The sequence below is a fragment of the Phyllostomus hastatus genome, unplaced genomic scaffold, assembly GCF_019186645.2.
Source record: "Phyllostomus hastatus isolate PE091 unplaced genomic scaffold, TTU_PhHast_1.1 phas_scaffold_28, whole genome shotgun sequence".
Taxonomy (NCBI): domain Eukaryota; kingdom Metazoa; phylum Chordata; class Mammalia; order Chiroptera; family Phyllostomidae; genus Phyllostomus; species Phyllostomus hastatus.
Window position 1 is genome coordinate 6960222 of NW_025334022.1, and position 18898 is coordinate 6979119.

Sequence of the window (18898 nt, forward strand, 5' to 3'; positions counted from 1 at the left end):
AAGAACAAAACAAATGTAGTGAACTCACCTGGTATTCCTGGCTGGCCTAAATTTCCTGCCACACCTTGTATGCCTTTTTCACCTACTGGGCCTGGAGGGCCAATACCAAGAGGGCCCATAGGCCCCCTATTCCCTGGGAGACCTGGCAAACCTGGGTTTCCAGGGGGACCTCTTTCACCCTTAAAAGCAATTCCACCCTGAAAAGGGAAAAGTTTAATACAGAGACATAGATATAACAGCTCTCCAAAGGTTGGTATTACTGAATACAACCAGAAAAATGATACAGACACAAACAGTTCTTAAAAGCTGTATAAATGTGTATTATGGAACACTATGTGTGATCACTCCACTTATTCATTTCTTCAACAAATACTTCTGAGTTCTTACTATGTGTCAGGTGCTGGTGTTACAAAGAATAAAAACAGACAAAAAGTCTGCCATAATGCAGTTTATATTCTACAATACATCAAGAAGTTTACAGTCTAGCTAATATTTTATATAAATATAACTTCCCACATAAATATTCTGGACTGTGTGTTATACACAAAATAAGGCACTGTTCATTTGTGTTCAACCTTTAGGCTCCATGTACCATTTAACATGGCCATCCACTCACATGAATCTCTAAGCTTACTACATATAAAGACCAAATTAGGCTTCTTCTGTTGTGTGTAAATAAACCCAGACGAGGATGTGTGAGGCAGGAGAAGGGGAACCTTACAGTGAACCACAATATCTTAACCTTCTGCTCAGAAATTTATAGCCTATATTACTTAGTATAGAAATGGGTTAAAAAGGAATTTAAGAAACAACTGAGAGAAAGGAGTGGTAAAGAAACCCTACATAGTCAATAACAATGTAACGTTTCTATATATTAATCATTTTCTTTAAGAACTGATTAGGTATTCACGCCAGCAACAGGCACAACCTAGGAAACATACCTAAGTAACATTTTGACATTAGAAAACCAAAGATACTAAACCAACTCACGGGTTCTCCTTTGGGTCCAGGTAGCCCTGGCAATCCATCTTGTCCAGGGATGCCAGGTAAACCAGGGAGACCTGGAGGTCCAGGGAAACCCAACTGTCCTTTGTCACCCTTCATTCCTGGAAAAGTGAGGATGTCACCAGGTTCTCCTTTAGGTCCAGGAAAGCCTGGAGCACCTGGAGATCCTGGTATGCCCTGAAGGGGGAAAAAAGAAAGAATGGGGGAAAGAGAAAAAGAAAGTCACTTTATCTTTTTCTAAAACTCTCCTATCTCCAGTTTACCTCATCAACCCACCCATAACATTTAGTGTAAAAAGCTATGAATTGGAAGAGCCATGTAAATCATGGAGTGTCAAGGAATCAAATAAATTTAATAGAAAAATAAATTTATTTAATACGTATGCATAAGTGAAAATAGATTTCTTCAAGTCCTTTTGTTCTATAATATGCTGAAAACTTACTCTTAGTCCTTTGGGACTGGCTGCACCAGCGTGTCCTTTTTCACCTTTCTGTCCAGAAAAACCAAGAGATCCTAAGACACACAAACATACACACAATAATGTGAGCTTTGAAGTTGAATCCCTAACAAAGTACAAAAATAAGCAAGTCAGGAAGTCAAGTTTTAAAATAAGAATCCCATTCAATCCCATTTTTGAGAGCATCTTATGCTCTCAAAATGAAGAAATTGTTCTTCTTTTTAGGTAAATCTAACATTTTGTGTTACATACAATATTGTAGTCTCAGTTATTTCCAACCCCAAATCCTCTCAAGAGCTCACAGCTACCAAGTACGGTGTACAGAGCTCCTTCAACTATCACAAGGACACAAAGTCTGAATATCTTTCTTTGTTCTGACTTAAACAATTTTCCTAGATACTTACCAGTTCTTTCTTTGTTTTTTCACTCGTAACATTGGATTTATCAGAAATGTTTAGTATTCAACCACTAGAGGAAATGTTACTAAAGCAGTCATTCCCCAAATGGGTCCCTCAACCAGTTGCGTCAGCATCACCTGAGTACTGGTTTAAAATGCTAGTTCTTGGGCCCTCACCCCAGATCTACCAAATCAGAACATTTGAGGGTAGGATGCAGAAATCTGTGCTTTAACAAGTCTTCCAGGTAATTCTGATGCATTCCCAAGTTTAAGAACCACTAGACTGGAGTTGTAAGACTAGATTATTAAATTCCACTGGCAGCTATAAGAGTTGCTAAAAATCTATTTCCAAGTGCTAAATGAATTGGTTTCCTTGGGAGACATACTAGACAGAAAGGTAAGTGATCTGGTGTCTATTCTAAGCCCTAACACAAATTTAAAGTGTGATTTCAAGATATTATAGTATTGAGATATCCCAAGAGGCAGTTGAGTAAAAGACTTGTGGGTCAGATGGATATCAAATTTGGTTTCAATTGGTTAGAAACTGCTGGTAGCTTCAGAAATTAGAAACAAGAGTATAACTTATTTCATAACATAAATGTAACACAGACATTACATATTTATTTATTAATATGAGTAACAAGTGATAAAATAAGAAACTGGCATTACTCTAAAGCTGTGAGCTCACTAAAAGCTAGCCAAGAAATAATTTAAAAGTTTGCCCTGGGGCAAGATGGTTTACCTGGAGGACCTGGAAGACCTGGCAAACCAGGTTGACCTGGAGGCCCTGAAATACCAGTTCTAATACAGTTGAAGCAGGTATCACCTTTGTCACCTAGAGAAAACCATAATGAAAAAAAATTACTAATCTACCTTGTTTAGATAGGTTCTAAAGAAGTTAGCACTAATGGACAACATTCCCACCTAACAGTGTAGTTACAGAAGCCTACATCTTGAATCAATCTATTTGATAAATATTTATTGTGTACCAAGCATTGTTCTAGGTGTTTGTAATACATTGATAAACAAATCAGAGAAAAATTCATGTCTTCATGGTACTCACAATATAGTAGTGGAAAAGGATAATAAAAAATAAAGGTGACAAATTATTAAATTACATATATATATATGAGATCTGTCTGGAAAAAGTCCAGCCATTGTTAATAAAACAAGAATAGTGTGTTTAACATCGATGTAACCTGGCAGCCAAGGAGAGTGGACTGAAATGGATGTGCATGAACAATGATGACATTACTGTACTAGTCAGTGGGGGTGATAGACACTGTTGAGTGTGCATGTGTATTGTGTGGCTGTTGCATTCAAAATGATTGAGTGAGTACAGCAACAAATCTGCATCAAATTTTGTGTTAACCTTCAACATTCCTCCACAGAAACTGTTCGGACAATTCAGAAGGCCAAGCAATGGGCAACTGGTGATTGGCAACTTCAACACAACAATGCACCCAGTCATGCATCCCATCTCATGCAGAGTTTTTTGGCAAAACATTGAATCATTTAGGTGACTCATACCCCTACAGCCTATATTTGGTACTCTGTGACTTCTGGCTTTTCCCAAAACTAAAATCATCTTTGAAAGGGAAGAGATTTCAGACCGTCAATGAGATTCAGGAAAATACAACAGGGCAACTGAGGCGACTGGGAGAACTGTGTGAGGTCCCAAGGTGCCTACATCGAAGCGGACTGAGATGTTATTGTCCTATGTACAATGTTTCTTGTACCTTGTCTGTTCTTCTATAAACGTCTGTTTTTCATTTTACATGGCTGAATACATTCTGGACAGACTCCTTGTATCAAAAGAATTATATTTATAGGGAAATATAGAGCTGAATAACAGGACTGCATATAGGATATACTGGGGATGGTTTACAGGTTTCAATTTTATATAGGGTGGTCAGAATAGACCTCATTGAGAAGATAATACAAAATAAAAATATTAAAGGATGTAGACATACACAACAAGTATAGAGTATTTTAGGCAACAAAAATAACCATGTTTGGCATGCACAAGGAACATCAGTGAGACTATATGGCTGGAGGAGAGTGAGAAAGAGGAACCAGGAAAAAACAGTTAACGGATTATAACTAGTGGTGTATTATAAAACCTTACATAGGCCTCCCTAAATACTGTGGCTTTTAGTGTGAGTGAAATGAGAATCTAGTAGAAGAATTTAAAAAGAAAAGCAGCATGATCTATGTTAAGTTTTAAAAAGAATGACTCTGTCTTGGTGAAAATGGTGACGAGGTAGGTGGGAGCAAAGCCGAGTTCTTGTTGTGCCCAGTCGGAATGAACACCTAGCCGATCTCCTGAGGAACAGAGGGAATAGCCAACAGAATCCCAGCTTACATGAAGTTTAGAAGCCAAAAATTGCAGAGGACATTGAAAAACAGATGGTGAGGAAAGTGCACTAGGATGGTAAGGTCCCTGGGATATGCACCAGGACCAAGGCTGCTGCGTCCCCTGCCTGGCACCTGCCGCAGGATACCAGAAGGAGAGTTAGATCACCAGCTCCCTCCCCTTCCAGAGCAGGGAGGGCAGGTTGGCACTAGGAGGGACCTGGGTGCTGGAAGTCACTGGGGGTAATAGAGATGAAGTGGGAGACACACAGAGGCAGTACACATCTGCTGGGACTGTGGATGCAGGCACCAGAGAAATTGGGGTGCCTGGAGACACCTAGAGAAGGGAGGAGCTGGGCCATGTCAGACCCTGACTTGGATAGTCTCCCGACTGGTTGGAAAGTGGGGCTGTGTGAAAAACCATGAGCTTGTTGGGAACTGCGGGCAGCTGCTTTGTAGGGAACTCTCCAGCAGCCGCTTGCGGGCCCTGAGGCAGATTTCAGCTGCATGCCCCCAGAGTAAGTGGCTAAGGAGAACGGTGCGCCCTGTGTATCTGGAACTGCATGCCCAGAGACAGTAGCTGAGGGGAACCATGCACCCCACGTGTCTGGCATTGCACAGAGATAGTAGCTGAACAGTGCGCCCTGTGTATCTGGAACTGCATGCTCAGAGATAGTAGCTGAGCTGCACCGTGCACCCCGTTTGTCTCAGGCTCCTCGCAAGAGATGGACTCATGCTGTGAAGAGCTGAGTGGCTGATTTGAGCCTGGTAGCTCACAGAAGACCTGGGCTGGAGGCCTGGAAACTGTGAATATTGCGACCCAGACCTGGTCCTCATCCTCTCAGAACCAAAAGAAGGGAGACAAGTGAATCCTAGCCACCCTCTTCCTGTGGTATTTAGAAAGACCAGCAGAACTTGCTGAACAGGTTTAAAGTCAGCAGGAGGCTTACTAATATTATTTTTTTATCTTTGGATCCTCTCTCTCTTGTTTCCCTTTCTTTTTTCTTCCACCAAGTGAGACAATAAGACATGGAGTTACAAATGGTCCAGAGAAAGATCGAAAGGGGGAACACAAGGCTAACCCCCAAAACTGAGTAACTGAGACAAATGTCACTTTGCTATCCCAGATAGCTGGCATTTTATTGTGTATGTGTATTATTATTATCTCATCATTTTTTACTTCTATTTTATTAGTATTTTTTAATTTCTCTTCCTTATGTTAATTTTCCTCATTGTATTTACCTGTTTAATTGCATGGTTTGACTGGTTTTCCTTATTCTCTCTGTATTGTTCCTTAATTTTCCTTCTTTCATTTGACCTGTGTTCCAATAACACACAACTCTTGATTGGATACTTTCTATTCTGGTTATCCAAATCATATATTTCTTGTCACATTATTGTTATTTCAGTACTATTATAAATAATTGTTGTTCCACACAACTGTACATACTACACAGCAATACTCCCTGATCTTGGCCCACTTCACTTCAATCCTGACCATTGTTATACTCTATTCTCTCTCACACTATGCCTGCTTTCTATTCTTTACTCTCACTATATCTCATCATCTAACCTTGCACAAGCACACTATTTTCTGCATTCAGCTCACAATCCTTCTCCCCTCTCACAAGAGTCTTATCTCTTACCTTTTGTATAAAGTGGCCAGTTGTGTGAAATGTCACAGTTAACGCTATACTTATCCAAAGAATCTGTTATCACTTCTCTAATTCCTGGTACTTTAAATCCCATAAAATACTCTCCTGCTGTCTTAATTCAGTTTGCCTCCCCCCTGCCATTGATCACATACAAGAATAGGTGGGAACTGTGAACATCAGTATACCTGCTGGAGGAGAAACCCACCAACAAAGGAACCACCAATAGGTAAAAAACAAGTACAACAAGAGAGCCCGCATAAACAAAAGAAAGTGCAAACCTAGAGTGTCCAGACAAGGAGGTCAGAGACCACACCACTGAACCTCATAGAATTCATACCGTAGAAGTTCACCCCACAAAGATAGCTACCGAAGCAAAACATCAGGAAGCGCAGAAACAAAGAGTCCCCTAAAATGGGGAGAAACAAAAAGAACATGCAATCAAAAGGAATGAAAGACTCCCCACTAAAAGAGCTAAATGAAATGGAGGTAACCAAAATATCAGATGTAGAATTCAAATTAATGGTTATAAGGATGCTCAAGGTATTCACAAACAACTACAAAAAACTGAATAAGAACTACATCAGCATTAAAAAGGAAATAGAGACTATGAACAGAAACCAGGAAGAAATGAAAAATAAAATCTCAGAAATAAAAAGAAAACATATCACAAGAAATTATAAGCAGGCTGGATGAAGCAGAAAATCGAATCAGCGAGTTGGAGGACAAGGTAGAAAAAAACACCAGAGAGAGCAAGAAAAGGAATAGACACTCAAAATGAATGAACAGGTGGTAAGGGAGCTGCAAGACAACATGAAACGTAATAATATCTGTATAATAGGGATACCAGAAGGAAAAGAAGAGAGCAAGGGATAGAAAACCTGTTTGAAAATGTAATGATGGAAAACTTCCTAACTTGATGAGAAAAAAATCACACAAATCCAGGCATCACAGAGTCCCAATCAAGAGGAACCCAAACAGGCCCACTTCAACACAGATCATAGTTAAAATGGCATAATTCCAAGACAAAGAGAGAATCTTAAAGGCAGCAAGGGAAAAACTGGAAGCAACATACAAGGGAGCCCTGATAAGGCTAGCACCTGACTTTTCAAAGGAAACACTCTAAGCCAGAAGAGAATGGCAAGAAATATTCCAAGTAATGAAAGCCAGAGGCGTGCAACCAAGATTACCGAGCAAGGCTCTCAATTAAAATGGAAGGCCAAATAAGGAGCTTCACAGACAAAAGAAGTCTAAAAGAATACACCTCCACCAAACCAGCTCTGCAAGAGATGCTAAAGGGACTGCTTTAAGAACAAGAAGAAAAACAGTGAGAGAGAGGAACACAGGTACAAAAAAATGGCAATGAATAAGTACCTATCAATAATAACCTTAAATGTAAAGGAATTATATGCTCCAATCAAAAGACAGAGTATCTGAATGGATAATACAACATGACCCACACATATGCTGCCTACAAGAGACCCACCTGAAAACAAAAGACCTACACAGACTGAAAGTGAAGGGCTGGAAAAAAATATTCCAAGCAAATGGACAGGTACAAAAAGGCGAGGTAGCAACACTCATATCAGACAAAAAAGACATCAAAAAATAATAATAGCCATACAAAGAGACTCAAAAGGTCACATCATAATACTCAAGGGAAGAACCCATCAAGAAGATATAAACATTGTAAATATATATGCACCCAACACAGGAGCACCCAAATACATAAAGAAAACCTTGGAGGACTTCAACAAAGATATTGATAGCAACACAATTATAGTAGAGAATTTCAGCGCCCCACTGTCAAAAATGGATAGATCTTCTGAAAAAAATATCAACAAAGATATTGCGGCAGTGAACAATGTCCTACATCAAATGAACTTAACTGATATATATATATAGAGAGAGAGAGAACCATTCATCCCAAAGAAGCAAAATACAAATTCTTTTCAAATGCACATGGGACAGTTTCAAAGATAGACCATATGATCAGTTACAAACAACCCTCAACAAATTCAAGAAAAACAAAATCATATCAAGCATTTCCTCTGACGACAAAGGAACTGAAACTAGAAACCAACCTCAAGGAACAAACTCAAAAACACTCAAACTCATGTAGATTGAATAGCATGCTATTAAACAATGAATGGGTCAAGAATGAGATTTGCAAAGAAATCAAAAAGTTTCTGGAAACTAATGAAAATGAACTGACAAAAACCAAAAACTTATGGGAAACATCCAAGGCAGTACTGAGGGAGAAGTTCATAGCGATACAGGCCTACCTAAAAAAGATAGAAACATTTCAAATAAACAACCTAACCTTATGCCTACAAAAACTGGAACAACAACAAAGGCAGCCCAGAATAAGTAGAAGAAAAAAAAATAACCAAGATCAAAACAGAGTTAAATGACACAGAGGCTAAAAGCACAATTCTAAGGATCAATAAATCCAGGAGCCGGTTCTTTGAAAAGATAAACAAAATTGACAAGCCTTTAAGCAGGCTCATCACGAAAAAAAGAGAGAGGACTCAAATAAACACAATCAGAAACGAAAGAAGAGGTATTACAATTTATACCACAGAAATACAAAGGATGTATGAAATTACCACAAAGAATTTACACTAAGAAATTTGAAAACCTGGGTGAAATGGACAAATTTCTAGAAAAATATAATCTTCCAAAACTCAGTGAAGAAGAAGCAGAAAGCCAGAACAGACCAATAAAAGCTGATGAAATTGAAGCAGTAATCAAAAAGCTCCCGACACACTAAAGCCCGGGACTAAACAGTTTCACTGGAGAATTTTACACAGCATTTAAGGAAGAGCTAACCCCTATACTTCACAGACTATTCCAAAAAATCCAAGGAGATGGAAGGCTCCCAAACTCTTTTTATGAAGCCAGTATTCTCCTAATCCCAAGACCAGATAAAGATACAAGAAAGAAAACTGCAGGCCACTATCACTGATGAACATAGGCGCTAAAATCCTCAACAAAATATTCGCAAACTGCATCCAGCAATATGTTAAAAAGATTATACACCATGACCATGTGGGATTCATCCCAGGAATGCAAAGATGGTACAATATTTGCAAATCAATAAATGTAACACATTACATAAACAAAAGCAAAGAAAGAATCATATGATCATATCAACAGATGTGGAAAAAGCCTTTGATAAGGTACAGCACCCATTTATGATAAAAACACTCAGCAAAGTGGGAATACAGGGAGCATTCCTCAACATAATAAAAACCATATATGAAAGACCTACAGCCAACATCATACTCAATGGGCAAAAACTAAAAACTTTCCCACTAAAATCAGGAACAAGAAAAAGATGTCTACTTTTACCACTCCTATTAAACTTAGTATTGGAAGTCCTAGCCACAGCAATCAGACAAAAAAAAGAAGAAAGAGAAGAAGAAAGAAGATAAAGAAGAAAGAAGAAGAAAGAAGAAAGAAGAAGAAGAAGAAGAAGAAGAAGAAGAAGAAGAAGAAGAAGGAGAAGGAGAAGGAGAAGAAGAAGGAGGAGAAGAAGGAGAAGAAGAAGAAATAAAAAGCATCCAAATTGGAAAGGAGGAAGCAAAACTGTCATTGTTTGGAGACGACATGATAGTATACACAGAAAATCCTACAGACTCCACCAAAAAGCTGCTCAACCTAATAAATGAATTTGGCATGACAGCAGGATACAAAGTCAATATTCAGAAATGAAAGGCACTTTTGTATACCAACAATGAAACATCAGAAACAGAAATCAGGAACAAAATCCCATTTGATATAGCAAGAAGAAAAATAAAATACCTAGGAATAAATATAATCAAGGAGGTAAAAGACCTGTATTCAGAAAAGTACACATAACACTGAAGAAAGAAATTAAGGAAGACACAAACAAATGGAAACATATACCATGTTCATGGATCGGAAGAATTAACATCATCAAAATGTCTATACTATCCAAAGCAATTTATAGAGTCAATGCAATACTTATTAAAGTACCAATGGCATATTTCATGGATATAGAACAAATATTTCAGAAATTTATTTGGAACTATAAATGACCTCAAATAGCTACAGCCATTTTGAGAAAGAAGAACAGAGTAGGAACTATCACAATACCTGATATCAAATTGTATTACAAGGCCAGAGTAATCAAAGCAGCCTGGTATAGGCATAAGGACAGGCACATAGACCAATGGAACAGAACAGAAAGCCCAGAAATAAATCCAAGTTTCTATGGTCAATTAATATTTGATGAAAGGGGAAGAAGCACACAATGGAATAAAAATAGCCTCTTCAACAAATGGTGCTAGGAGATCTGGACAGCTACATGCAAAAAGATGAAACTTGATCACCAATTTATACTATATGCAAAAATAAATTCAAGGTGGATAAAAGATTTAAATATAAGTCGTAACATTATTAAAGTCCTAGAGGAGAACATAGGCAGAAAAATCTTAAATATTCCACAAAGCAATATTTTCACGGCTATGTCTCCTAGAGCAAGGGACATAAAGGAAAGAATAAACAAATGGGACTGCATCCAATTTTAAAGCTTCTGCAAGGCTCAAGAAGATAGCATTAAAATGAAAAGAGAAACAACTGTATGGGAAAATATATTTGCCAATGATACCTCAGACGAAAGTTTGATCTCCAAAATATATAAAGTACTCCTATGACTCCACTCTAAGACAAGCAACCCAATAAAAAAAATGGGCAAAGGTCTTGAACAGACACTTCTGCAAGGAGGACATACAGAGACTCAGAGATATATGAAAAGACGCGCAGTATCACTAGCCATCAGAGATATGCAAATTAAAACCACAACAAGATACCACTTCATATTGGTCAAAATGGCCACCATAAACAAAGCAACAAACAACAAGTGTTGGAGAGGTTGTGGAGAAAAGGGAACCCTAGTGCACTGTTGGTGGGATTGTAGACTGGTGTAACCCCTATGGAAAACAGTATGGAATTTCCTCAGAAAACTAAAAATGGATCTGCCTTTTGACCCGGCAATTCCACTGTTAGTATTATATCCTGAGAATCCTGAAACAGCAATCCAAAAGAACCTATGCACCCCAATGTTCATAGCAGCACAATTTACAATAGCCAAGTACTGGAGGCAAGTTAAGTGCCCACCAGTAAATGAATGGATCAAAAAACTATGATACATTTACACAATGGAATTCTACTCAGCAGAGAGAAAGAAGGAGCTTATACTCTTTGCGAAAGCATGGATGGAATTGGAAAGCATTATGCTAAGTGAAATAAGCCAGGTGGTGAAATACAAATACTATATGATCTTACCATTAACAGGAACTTAATCAACAAAATTAACAAGCAAGCAAAGTATAGCCAAAGACATTGAAATTGGGAACAGGCTGACAGTGACCAGAGGGGAGAGGGGAGGGGATAATGGGGGAAATGTTTGAAGGCTTTACAAGAACAATTATAAAGGACATATGAAGAATTAACAAGGGGGTTAGAAACAGGGGCAGGAGGTGGGAAGGGCTGGGGTTGTTGGGAGGGGTGGTGGGAAAAGGCAGAAAACTGTACATAAACAACAATGAAAAAATGTTTTAAAAAAGTTAAAAAAAAGAGAATGACTGGCTGCTATATTAAGAATAGAATATAAGCACAAGGATAGAAACTGGGTAACCATTTAAGTGGCTACTGCTGCAGTGATCTAGGAAAGATGGCAGCTCATTCTAGAGTGGCAACAATAAAGATGATGAGAAACTGTTAAATTCTGAACATATTTTAAAGTAAAATCAATGAGAATTTCTCATGGATATCATAAAGAATACAAAATAAGAGGGAGCCCTGCCTTGTGTGGCTCAGTGGATTCAGGGCCAACCTGAGAACTAAAGGGTTGTTGATTCAATTCCCAGTCAGGGCACATGCCTGAGCTGCAGGCCACATCCCCAGTAGGGGGTGCATGAGAGGCAACCACACATTGATATTTCTCTCCCCATCTTCCCCCCTCCTTCCCTCTCTGTCTAAAAATAAATTAAAAAAAATAAGAGGGAAATCAAGGATACCTTTAAGGTTTTCAGCCCAAGGAACCAGAAGGCTAGAGTGGCCTGCTTTTAAGTAAAAAGGCAAAGATGTTACTTGAAAGATTATGGGGGAGGTGGTAGTAAAGACAAGGATGTGAAGTTCAAAATGTTAAGTAGACAACTAGATACACTAATCTAAGGGGAAAGATCTATATCTGGACAGGAGACATAAATTTTGAAGTCACTGGCAAGTAGATATTATTTTAAAATCTGTTAACTTAATAAATGAGTTTCGAATAGAACAGAAGAAAAAGATGAAACTGAAATATTCTAAATTTGAAAGTTGGATAGATAATTCTAAAAATGCATATGAAAATACAAAGTAAGCCAAGAGTTACTATAAAGCTATAATAATTTGGACAGTTTGGCATTGATGTCAGGAGAAAAAGTAGAACAATGGAACAAAATAGGTCAAAAATAGACTCACACAATGTATAGTCATAATATTTACAACAAAAGTGCTAATGCAATTCAATGGGAAATGGTCATTTGTATAATGGTATGGAATCAATTGGATATACATATAGGAAAAACATGAACTTTGATCCCTGCTTCCAACTATACACAAAAACTAATTGAAGATGGACCAAAGATCAAAACACAAAAGCAAACTAGTACGAGTTCTTGGAAAAAAAATCGTAGAAAATATTTGTCATCCTTGGGGTAAGCAGATATTTTTAAATAGGACCTAAATAGTACTAACAATAAAAGAAGACATTAATAATTGGATTTCTTTTAATTAATAATATCTGTTCAAGAAAAGACACGAGTACAAAAGCAAGTCACAGAATGGAAGAAGATAGTTGTGATGCATGTAAGTATGTGTAAATATATCTATATTTATATGAAGATATATATATATCTCCAACAACCCAATTAAAACTAGGAAAGAGGTACTTTACAAAGAATATACAAACTGTAAGGAAAGAAGCTCAGCATCAATAAGTCATCAGGGAAATGGGACCTGAAACCACTTTGGAAATTGGTTTAGTGATTTCTATATAAACAAAATTGACACATATCTATAACCCAGCAATTCTATTCCCAGGTGTGTGTGTGTGTGTGTGTGTGTGTGTGTGTGTGTGTGTGTGTATATATAATAGAAATGAATGCTGATAATCAGAAAATGTATAAGAATGCTTATAGCAGCTTTATTCATAATAGATCCAAACCAAACATCTGTTAACATTAGAATGAATATTTAGATATATTTGTACATGGAAATACCAAAGAGCAGGGGAAAAAAACCCTAGTATAAACAAAAACATAAATATATCTCATAGATATAATATTGAGCAACAAAAGATACAAAAGAGCACATACTGTATTATTCCATTTATACAAAGTTCAAAATTAGGCAAACTAATGTATGATAGATGGTAAAATCATGGTTATTTTTTTTTTTGCTTATACAAAATTTAATTACAGGAAAATACAGCCATCTCTATTTCTCTATTCCATTGTATTTCTCCTTAATATACTTTATACTACCATACTCATAGTTTTTTTTCCCTCCTTAGCACTTCTTACACACTTCCACTTGATCTATAACTACCTCTTTGATGGGATTGGTGACATTGTGATCCTGGGGCTACAAGTGATCATTGTTCTTCTCTACTCTTTTTTAAAAATTTTATTTTAATTGTTCAAGTACAGTTTTCTGTCTTTTACTCCCATCCAAGCCCACACCCCCCCAGCCCTCCCCACCTCCCATTTCCACCCCCACCTTGTTTTTGTCCACGTGTCCTTTATACTTGTTCCTGCAAACCCTTTCCCTTTTCCCTTGAATTTCCCTCCCCTCTCTCCTCTGGTCACTGTCAGCCTGTTCTCTATTTCAGTGTCTTTGGTCATATTTTGCTTGTTTGTTTGTTTGTTTTGTTTTTAGGTTCCTGTTAATTGTGAGATCATATGATATTTGTCTTTCACTGACTGGCTTATTTTGCTTAGCATAATGCTTTCCAGTTCCACCCGTGCTGTCACAAAGGGTATTTTTTAGAATGCTAACTAGGGGGCACAAGACAGTCTTCTCGAGTTCTGGGAAAGTTCTATATTTTGATTTAGATGGTAGTTACATGAGAGATTCCATACAGAAATAGACAGATAATAGATAGATAGGAGATATAAATTATATACTTCAAACAGACATACACACACACATACAGCAGATCCTCGAATAATTTCAATTCATTCAACATCATTTCATTATAATGTTGATGAACCAACTCTTGTTCATATCAAATAGCCTATGGTAAATTGGTTTCATTATACATCATTTCACTGAAAGTCACCAATCCTACTGACGATGTGAATTGAGGACTTGCTATATAAATATATATTATGCCAGGTAGATATGAAGAAAAACAAGGCATGTAATGTATTGAAAACCAATTGAGAAAAGTGTTTAAAGAATGAAAATAAATCAAGTAAAAAAGGACAGAGACTTGACATTTGGATGAGAAGGTTATAGGCTGCTGGTGACTTTGACAAAAGCATCTATGGAGGGAAGTAAAATCCTGATTGGGGTATGTTTAAGAGAAAATTAGAGGACAGTATCTAGAGACAATGAGTAGAAATTTCTTGAGGCATTTTGCTCTTAATGGGAGCAGAAGAATAGAGCATTATTTGGCAGGGGAAGTGGGTTTATGATAAGGTATTTTTTAGATTGGTGAAAAGAGCATATGTGTATGATACTAGCAATGATTCAGTAAAAGCGAAAAATTGCCCTGGCTGGTGTAGCTCAGTGGATTGAGCATGGGCTGTGAACCAAAGGGTCATCGGTTCAATTCCCAGTCAGGGCACATTCCTAGGTTGCAGGCCAGAGCCTCAGTGTGGGTTATGTGAGAGGCAATCACACACTAATGTTTCTCTCTGTCTCTTTCTCTCTCCCTTCCCCTCTCTCTAAAAATAAATAAAAGAAAAAAAAGAAAATATTTATTTAAAAAAGTGAAAAATTGATGGTGTGAGAGATACAAAAGTTTCTGGAACAAAATTCTTGGGAAAACAAGAGGAAATGGAATCTATTGTACAAATAGAAAAATTGGCTTTAGATAGGAGTATTAATAGTAACAAGCAGGAAGAGAGAATATATGGGCACAGATGCAAACAGGTGGGTAAATGTCATGGTGGCTACCTATGAAAGTTGTCTTATTGCTTCAATTGGTCAGTGAAGGAGGAAAACAGTCAGAATCTTAAAATGAGAATGAAAGAGGAGATGTTAAAATTATAAAGAGAGAAGAGAAGATTCAGGCTCAGAAGAGGTGGTATTTTGGACCCACCAAGGCTATTTTTTTTGTTGTAAGTAAGTACAACAAAGTGAGTGGATGGTAAAGTAGTCAAGGGTTTATGCGTGGTATTGATTCCAATGATTGATCATGGAATTTAAGCTAGGTTGAGGGAAGGAAAAAAAAACAAAACAAAACACCCAAACACTGAGGGATAGTCAAAGTTGGTACGTCTCACTGAGGTTGATGTTGGAGTCAGTTTATTAGAGTTAGTTGAGCTTAAAAAATGAGACAGTGGTCAGAAAATGGGACTCATGAAATCAAGGTTATGGAAGTGTGCACTACTGTGAAACAAATGGTCTTGGATGTGTTCATGGGAGTGAGTAGCTGAAGTACGGTGGAGGATACAGAGGATTTTGAGATGCTTTGTAAGAATGAATGGTGTTGTGAAAATTGGACAGCTACATGGATAAAAAGACCACTTTCTTATACTAAACACAAGAATAAATTCAAAATGGATGAAATAATGAAGGACAAAACAAAATGTGGGGATCAAACCTTTCACTCCTTGTTCTCCTTGGAATCCTCTACCACCTGGAGATCCTGGAGGGCCTGGGGGGCCTGCTTCACATATCTTATCTCCTGAGATAAGAATAAAAAAGGACAGCAAGTTAACTGTGAAATGCGCAGAAGACTAAACAAAAAAGAAGCCTGGCAGGGTAGAAAAAAGACCTCTTTTCAGCTACTTCTCTGCAGTAATAAAACTAACTATAAGCAAAAGGAAAATACAATATTGTCAAGAATTTGAAAAGCAAATTTAAACATCAAAGATCCACCAAAAAATCAAAGTACAAGCTGCCATAGCATCTCTTAGATATCAGAAACACAAAGAATGGTGCCAAATTTCAGTTAGCTTCACTTATAAATGAAAACAAAATACAACAATAGAATTTAGAAGAAAAGAATAGCTTACTAGGCGGGATGTGAGAACCTGGAGGGCCAGGAGGCCCTGGAAGGCCAGGAGCCCCAGACTTTCCATCAAGACCAGGAGATCCAGGAAAGTAAATTCCAGGTGGACCTTCATCTCCTTTCTGTCCTCTTTCTCCAGGAAAGCCAGGAGGGCCAGGAGGACCCATAACTGCAATCCCTAAGATAAAAAAAAATTACCCATTGATTCTCATGGAAAGAGACAATTCACAGAGCTACCATTATTTTGCCTCCTGTCTTCAGAGGTATGTTCTGCTGTTTTGTGAGACATTGTGGAAAACAAAAAGGAAAAAAAATACCAATTGAAATGATCAAAATGATATTTTGGCAATATTACTTTGGTTCTCAATGAGACAGTAAGTAATGATAAGATCTTCCTTTAACGTGTAATGCCTGTTATGTATTTATTGTTTGCTATGAGAATCAACATTTGAAAAAAGGATGAAAAATTTCAAATACTGTATGTACCAGTCTGAGTGTAGGAAAGAATTAATTTAAAGTAGCTTTATTACTTTTGGAAATGTATAATAAATCTCCATCCACTCTTCTTTGACACTGAGATCTTTTAATCTCAGAAACACTAGAAAGCCTTTAGCAAGAGAAAAAGAAGCATTTCAAACTTTCCATGTGTCTGTTTCTGGACATTCTTCTGTTTCACTACCTATTTCTGTACCACTGACACACTTTTTCATTACTACAGCTTTACAATGTTTTCAAAACTGACAAGGAAGATATACCCATTTTTGTTCTTTTTAAAAACCATCTCCACTATATTGATAAATTTACTCTTCTAAATGAATTGTATAATCAACTTATTAATTTCATTATAAAAATCATTGGAATTTTGGATGAAATTAATTTGAGTTCAAAGATTAAATTTAGTAGAATCACCTGTTCTCACATCATCAAGTAATAGTTAAGTATATCTTTCCATTTAATAATTAATTTTATATTTAATAAAATTTCTACAAAATTCTTCAAAGAGGTCTTATACATCTTTTGCTGTGTTTGTTAGTTAATATACTACTATAGTAAATTTTACTGTTACTATTGTTAACTTGATTTTTTGTTATATGTTTAATTTTTGTATTGCTAGTACAGAATAAAGCAAATTATTTAAGTATGCAACCATATCTGGTCACCTTGCAAACATTTAAGTTCTGGTAATTTGTCATTTGATTATTTCAGTCTTTCTCGGTAGATAATCATGTGGTTTTTGGATAACCAACATTTTTTGTTCCATTCTTACACCTCTTTTTTCTTCCAGACTTAGTACAACTGGCTGTGATCACCAGTATAAGGACAAACAGTAGTGGTGTCTCTGAGTATCTTTATCTTATTTTTTTACTTGAATGAGAATGCTCCTGATGTGTCACTACAAAGTATGACATTTCCTGTACAGCCCTGCACTTCCTGTATGAAGTACACAGTTTCATCAAGTTAAGGTAGTTCCCTTTTAAACATTAAAAATGAATGGACATTGAATATTTTTGAAATTATTCTCTGTACCTATTGGTATATTCTCTTTTAATCTGTCATAGTCCATTACAGCAATGCTGAACCATCCTTGCAATCTTAGGTTAAAAATTAGTTGGTCATAATATTATGTCATTTATTGTAATAACTTCTGGATTAATTTGATAATATTTTTACTTAGAATTGTTGCTTTTATGTTCATAAGGGAGATTGATTTATAGGTATTTCTAATGCCATCTCTTTGGTGCTTTGATATCAATGTTATGCAATTGAATTTCCTTTATTAAAAATGTTCTGAAACAGTTAAAAATATGAGAATTATCTGCTAAAAAACTGGTAGAATTCATTGCAAATCTATACAAAACCAACCATGAAGGTTCAGACTTCTGGTCAAGGTGGTGGCATTGGCTGGCATGGCTTGCCCCTTCATAAAACCACATCAAAATTACAAGTAAAATATAGAACAACCATCATTCAAGTACATCAGAAATCTAACTGAATGGAAGTCTGACAACTACAAAGTCGAGTTGAATGAAAGTCTGACAACTACAGAGTTAAAGAAACCATATCCATCCAGACTAGTAGGAGGGGTGGAGTTGCGGAATGAGCTGGACCCACACTCAGGTGGATAAAAATTCAGGAGTGATATCTTGGGAGCAAGGAGTCCTAGCCCCACAGCAGGCACCATAGCCCAGGATTCCAATGCCAGGAAGATAAGTTCCCACAAATTCTGGCTGCAAAACCCAGAGTGGATTGTGTCAGTGAAAGAAACTGGTGGAGCTCCAAGTAGTTCCCTGTAAAGAACACACACATGGACTCACCTACTCAGACTCACTCCCTCTGAGCTCCAGCAATGGGTAATAGCTTGAAAAGCACTAGTGGTATACAGGGAGAAACTGAAGTATCTGGCATCAAGATGAGCAGAGGCCATTGTCCCTTTACTAAACTCTCCCCCCTAAGAGCTGATAAGCTGGTGCCATATCTGAGATTCCATCTACCTGGCTAACACTGTTTGACCCACTTTGGAAATCCCCATAGGCTCTGCCCCACCCAATTTATAGGCCCACTCAATCTACTTTTTCATATGAATGCCTGGTCTTGGTTCCTAAATCCTATCAAACAAGCAACAGTTGACCTGAGTGAGCCCTGCTGGCAGCCTGATTAGATTCACAGACTGGGAGTCTCTAAGCCCAGCAGAAATAACAACCATCTCCGATTGCTTTATAGCTCAGGCAGGGCAGTCCCAGGCAAAACACAGGTGGGGGCTGACCTTGCCCTGAACC

General features: G+C 37.3%; 1 protein-coding gene across 1 annotated transcript in view; it reads right to left on the minus strand.

Annotated features, from left to right (window-relative positions):
- COL4A5 (collagen type IV alpha 5 chain) overlaps positions 1–18898 on the minus strand; it is a 304752-nt gene that overhangs the window by 77203 nt on the left and 208651 nt on the right. Inside the window, exons 20-25 of the mRNA XM_045817489.1 lie at positions 16126–16299; positions 15711–15794; positions 2602–2694; positions 1448–1518; positions 991–1182; positions 29–197 (exon numbers count right to left, since the gene is read on the minus strand). Coding sequence (XP_045673445.1) covers positions 29–197; positions 991–1182; positions 1448–1518; positions 2602–2694; positions 15711–15794; positions 16126–16299 — 783 coding nt within the window. The remainder of the gene's footprint in view (positions 1–28; positions 198–990; positions 1183–1447; positions 1519–2601; positions 2695–15710; positions 15795–16125; positions 16300–18898) is intronic.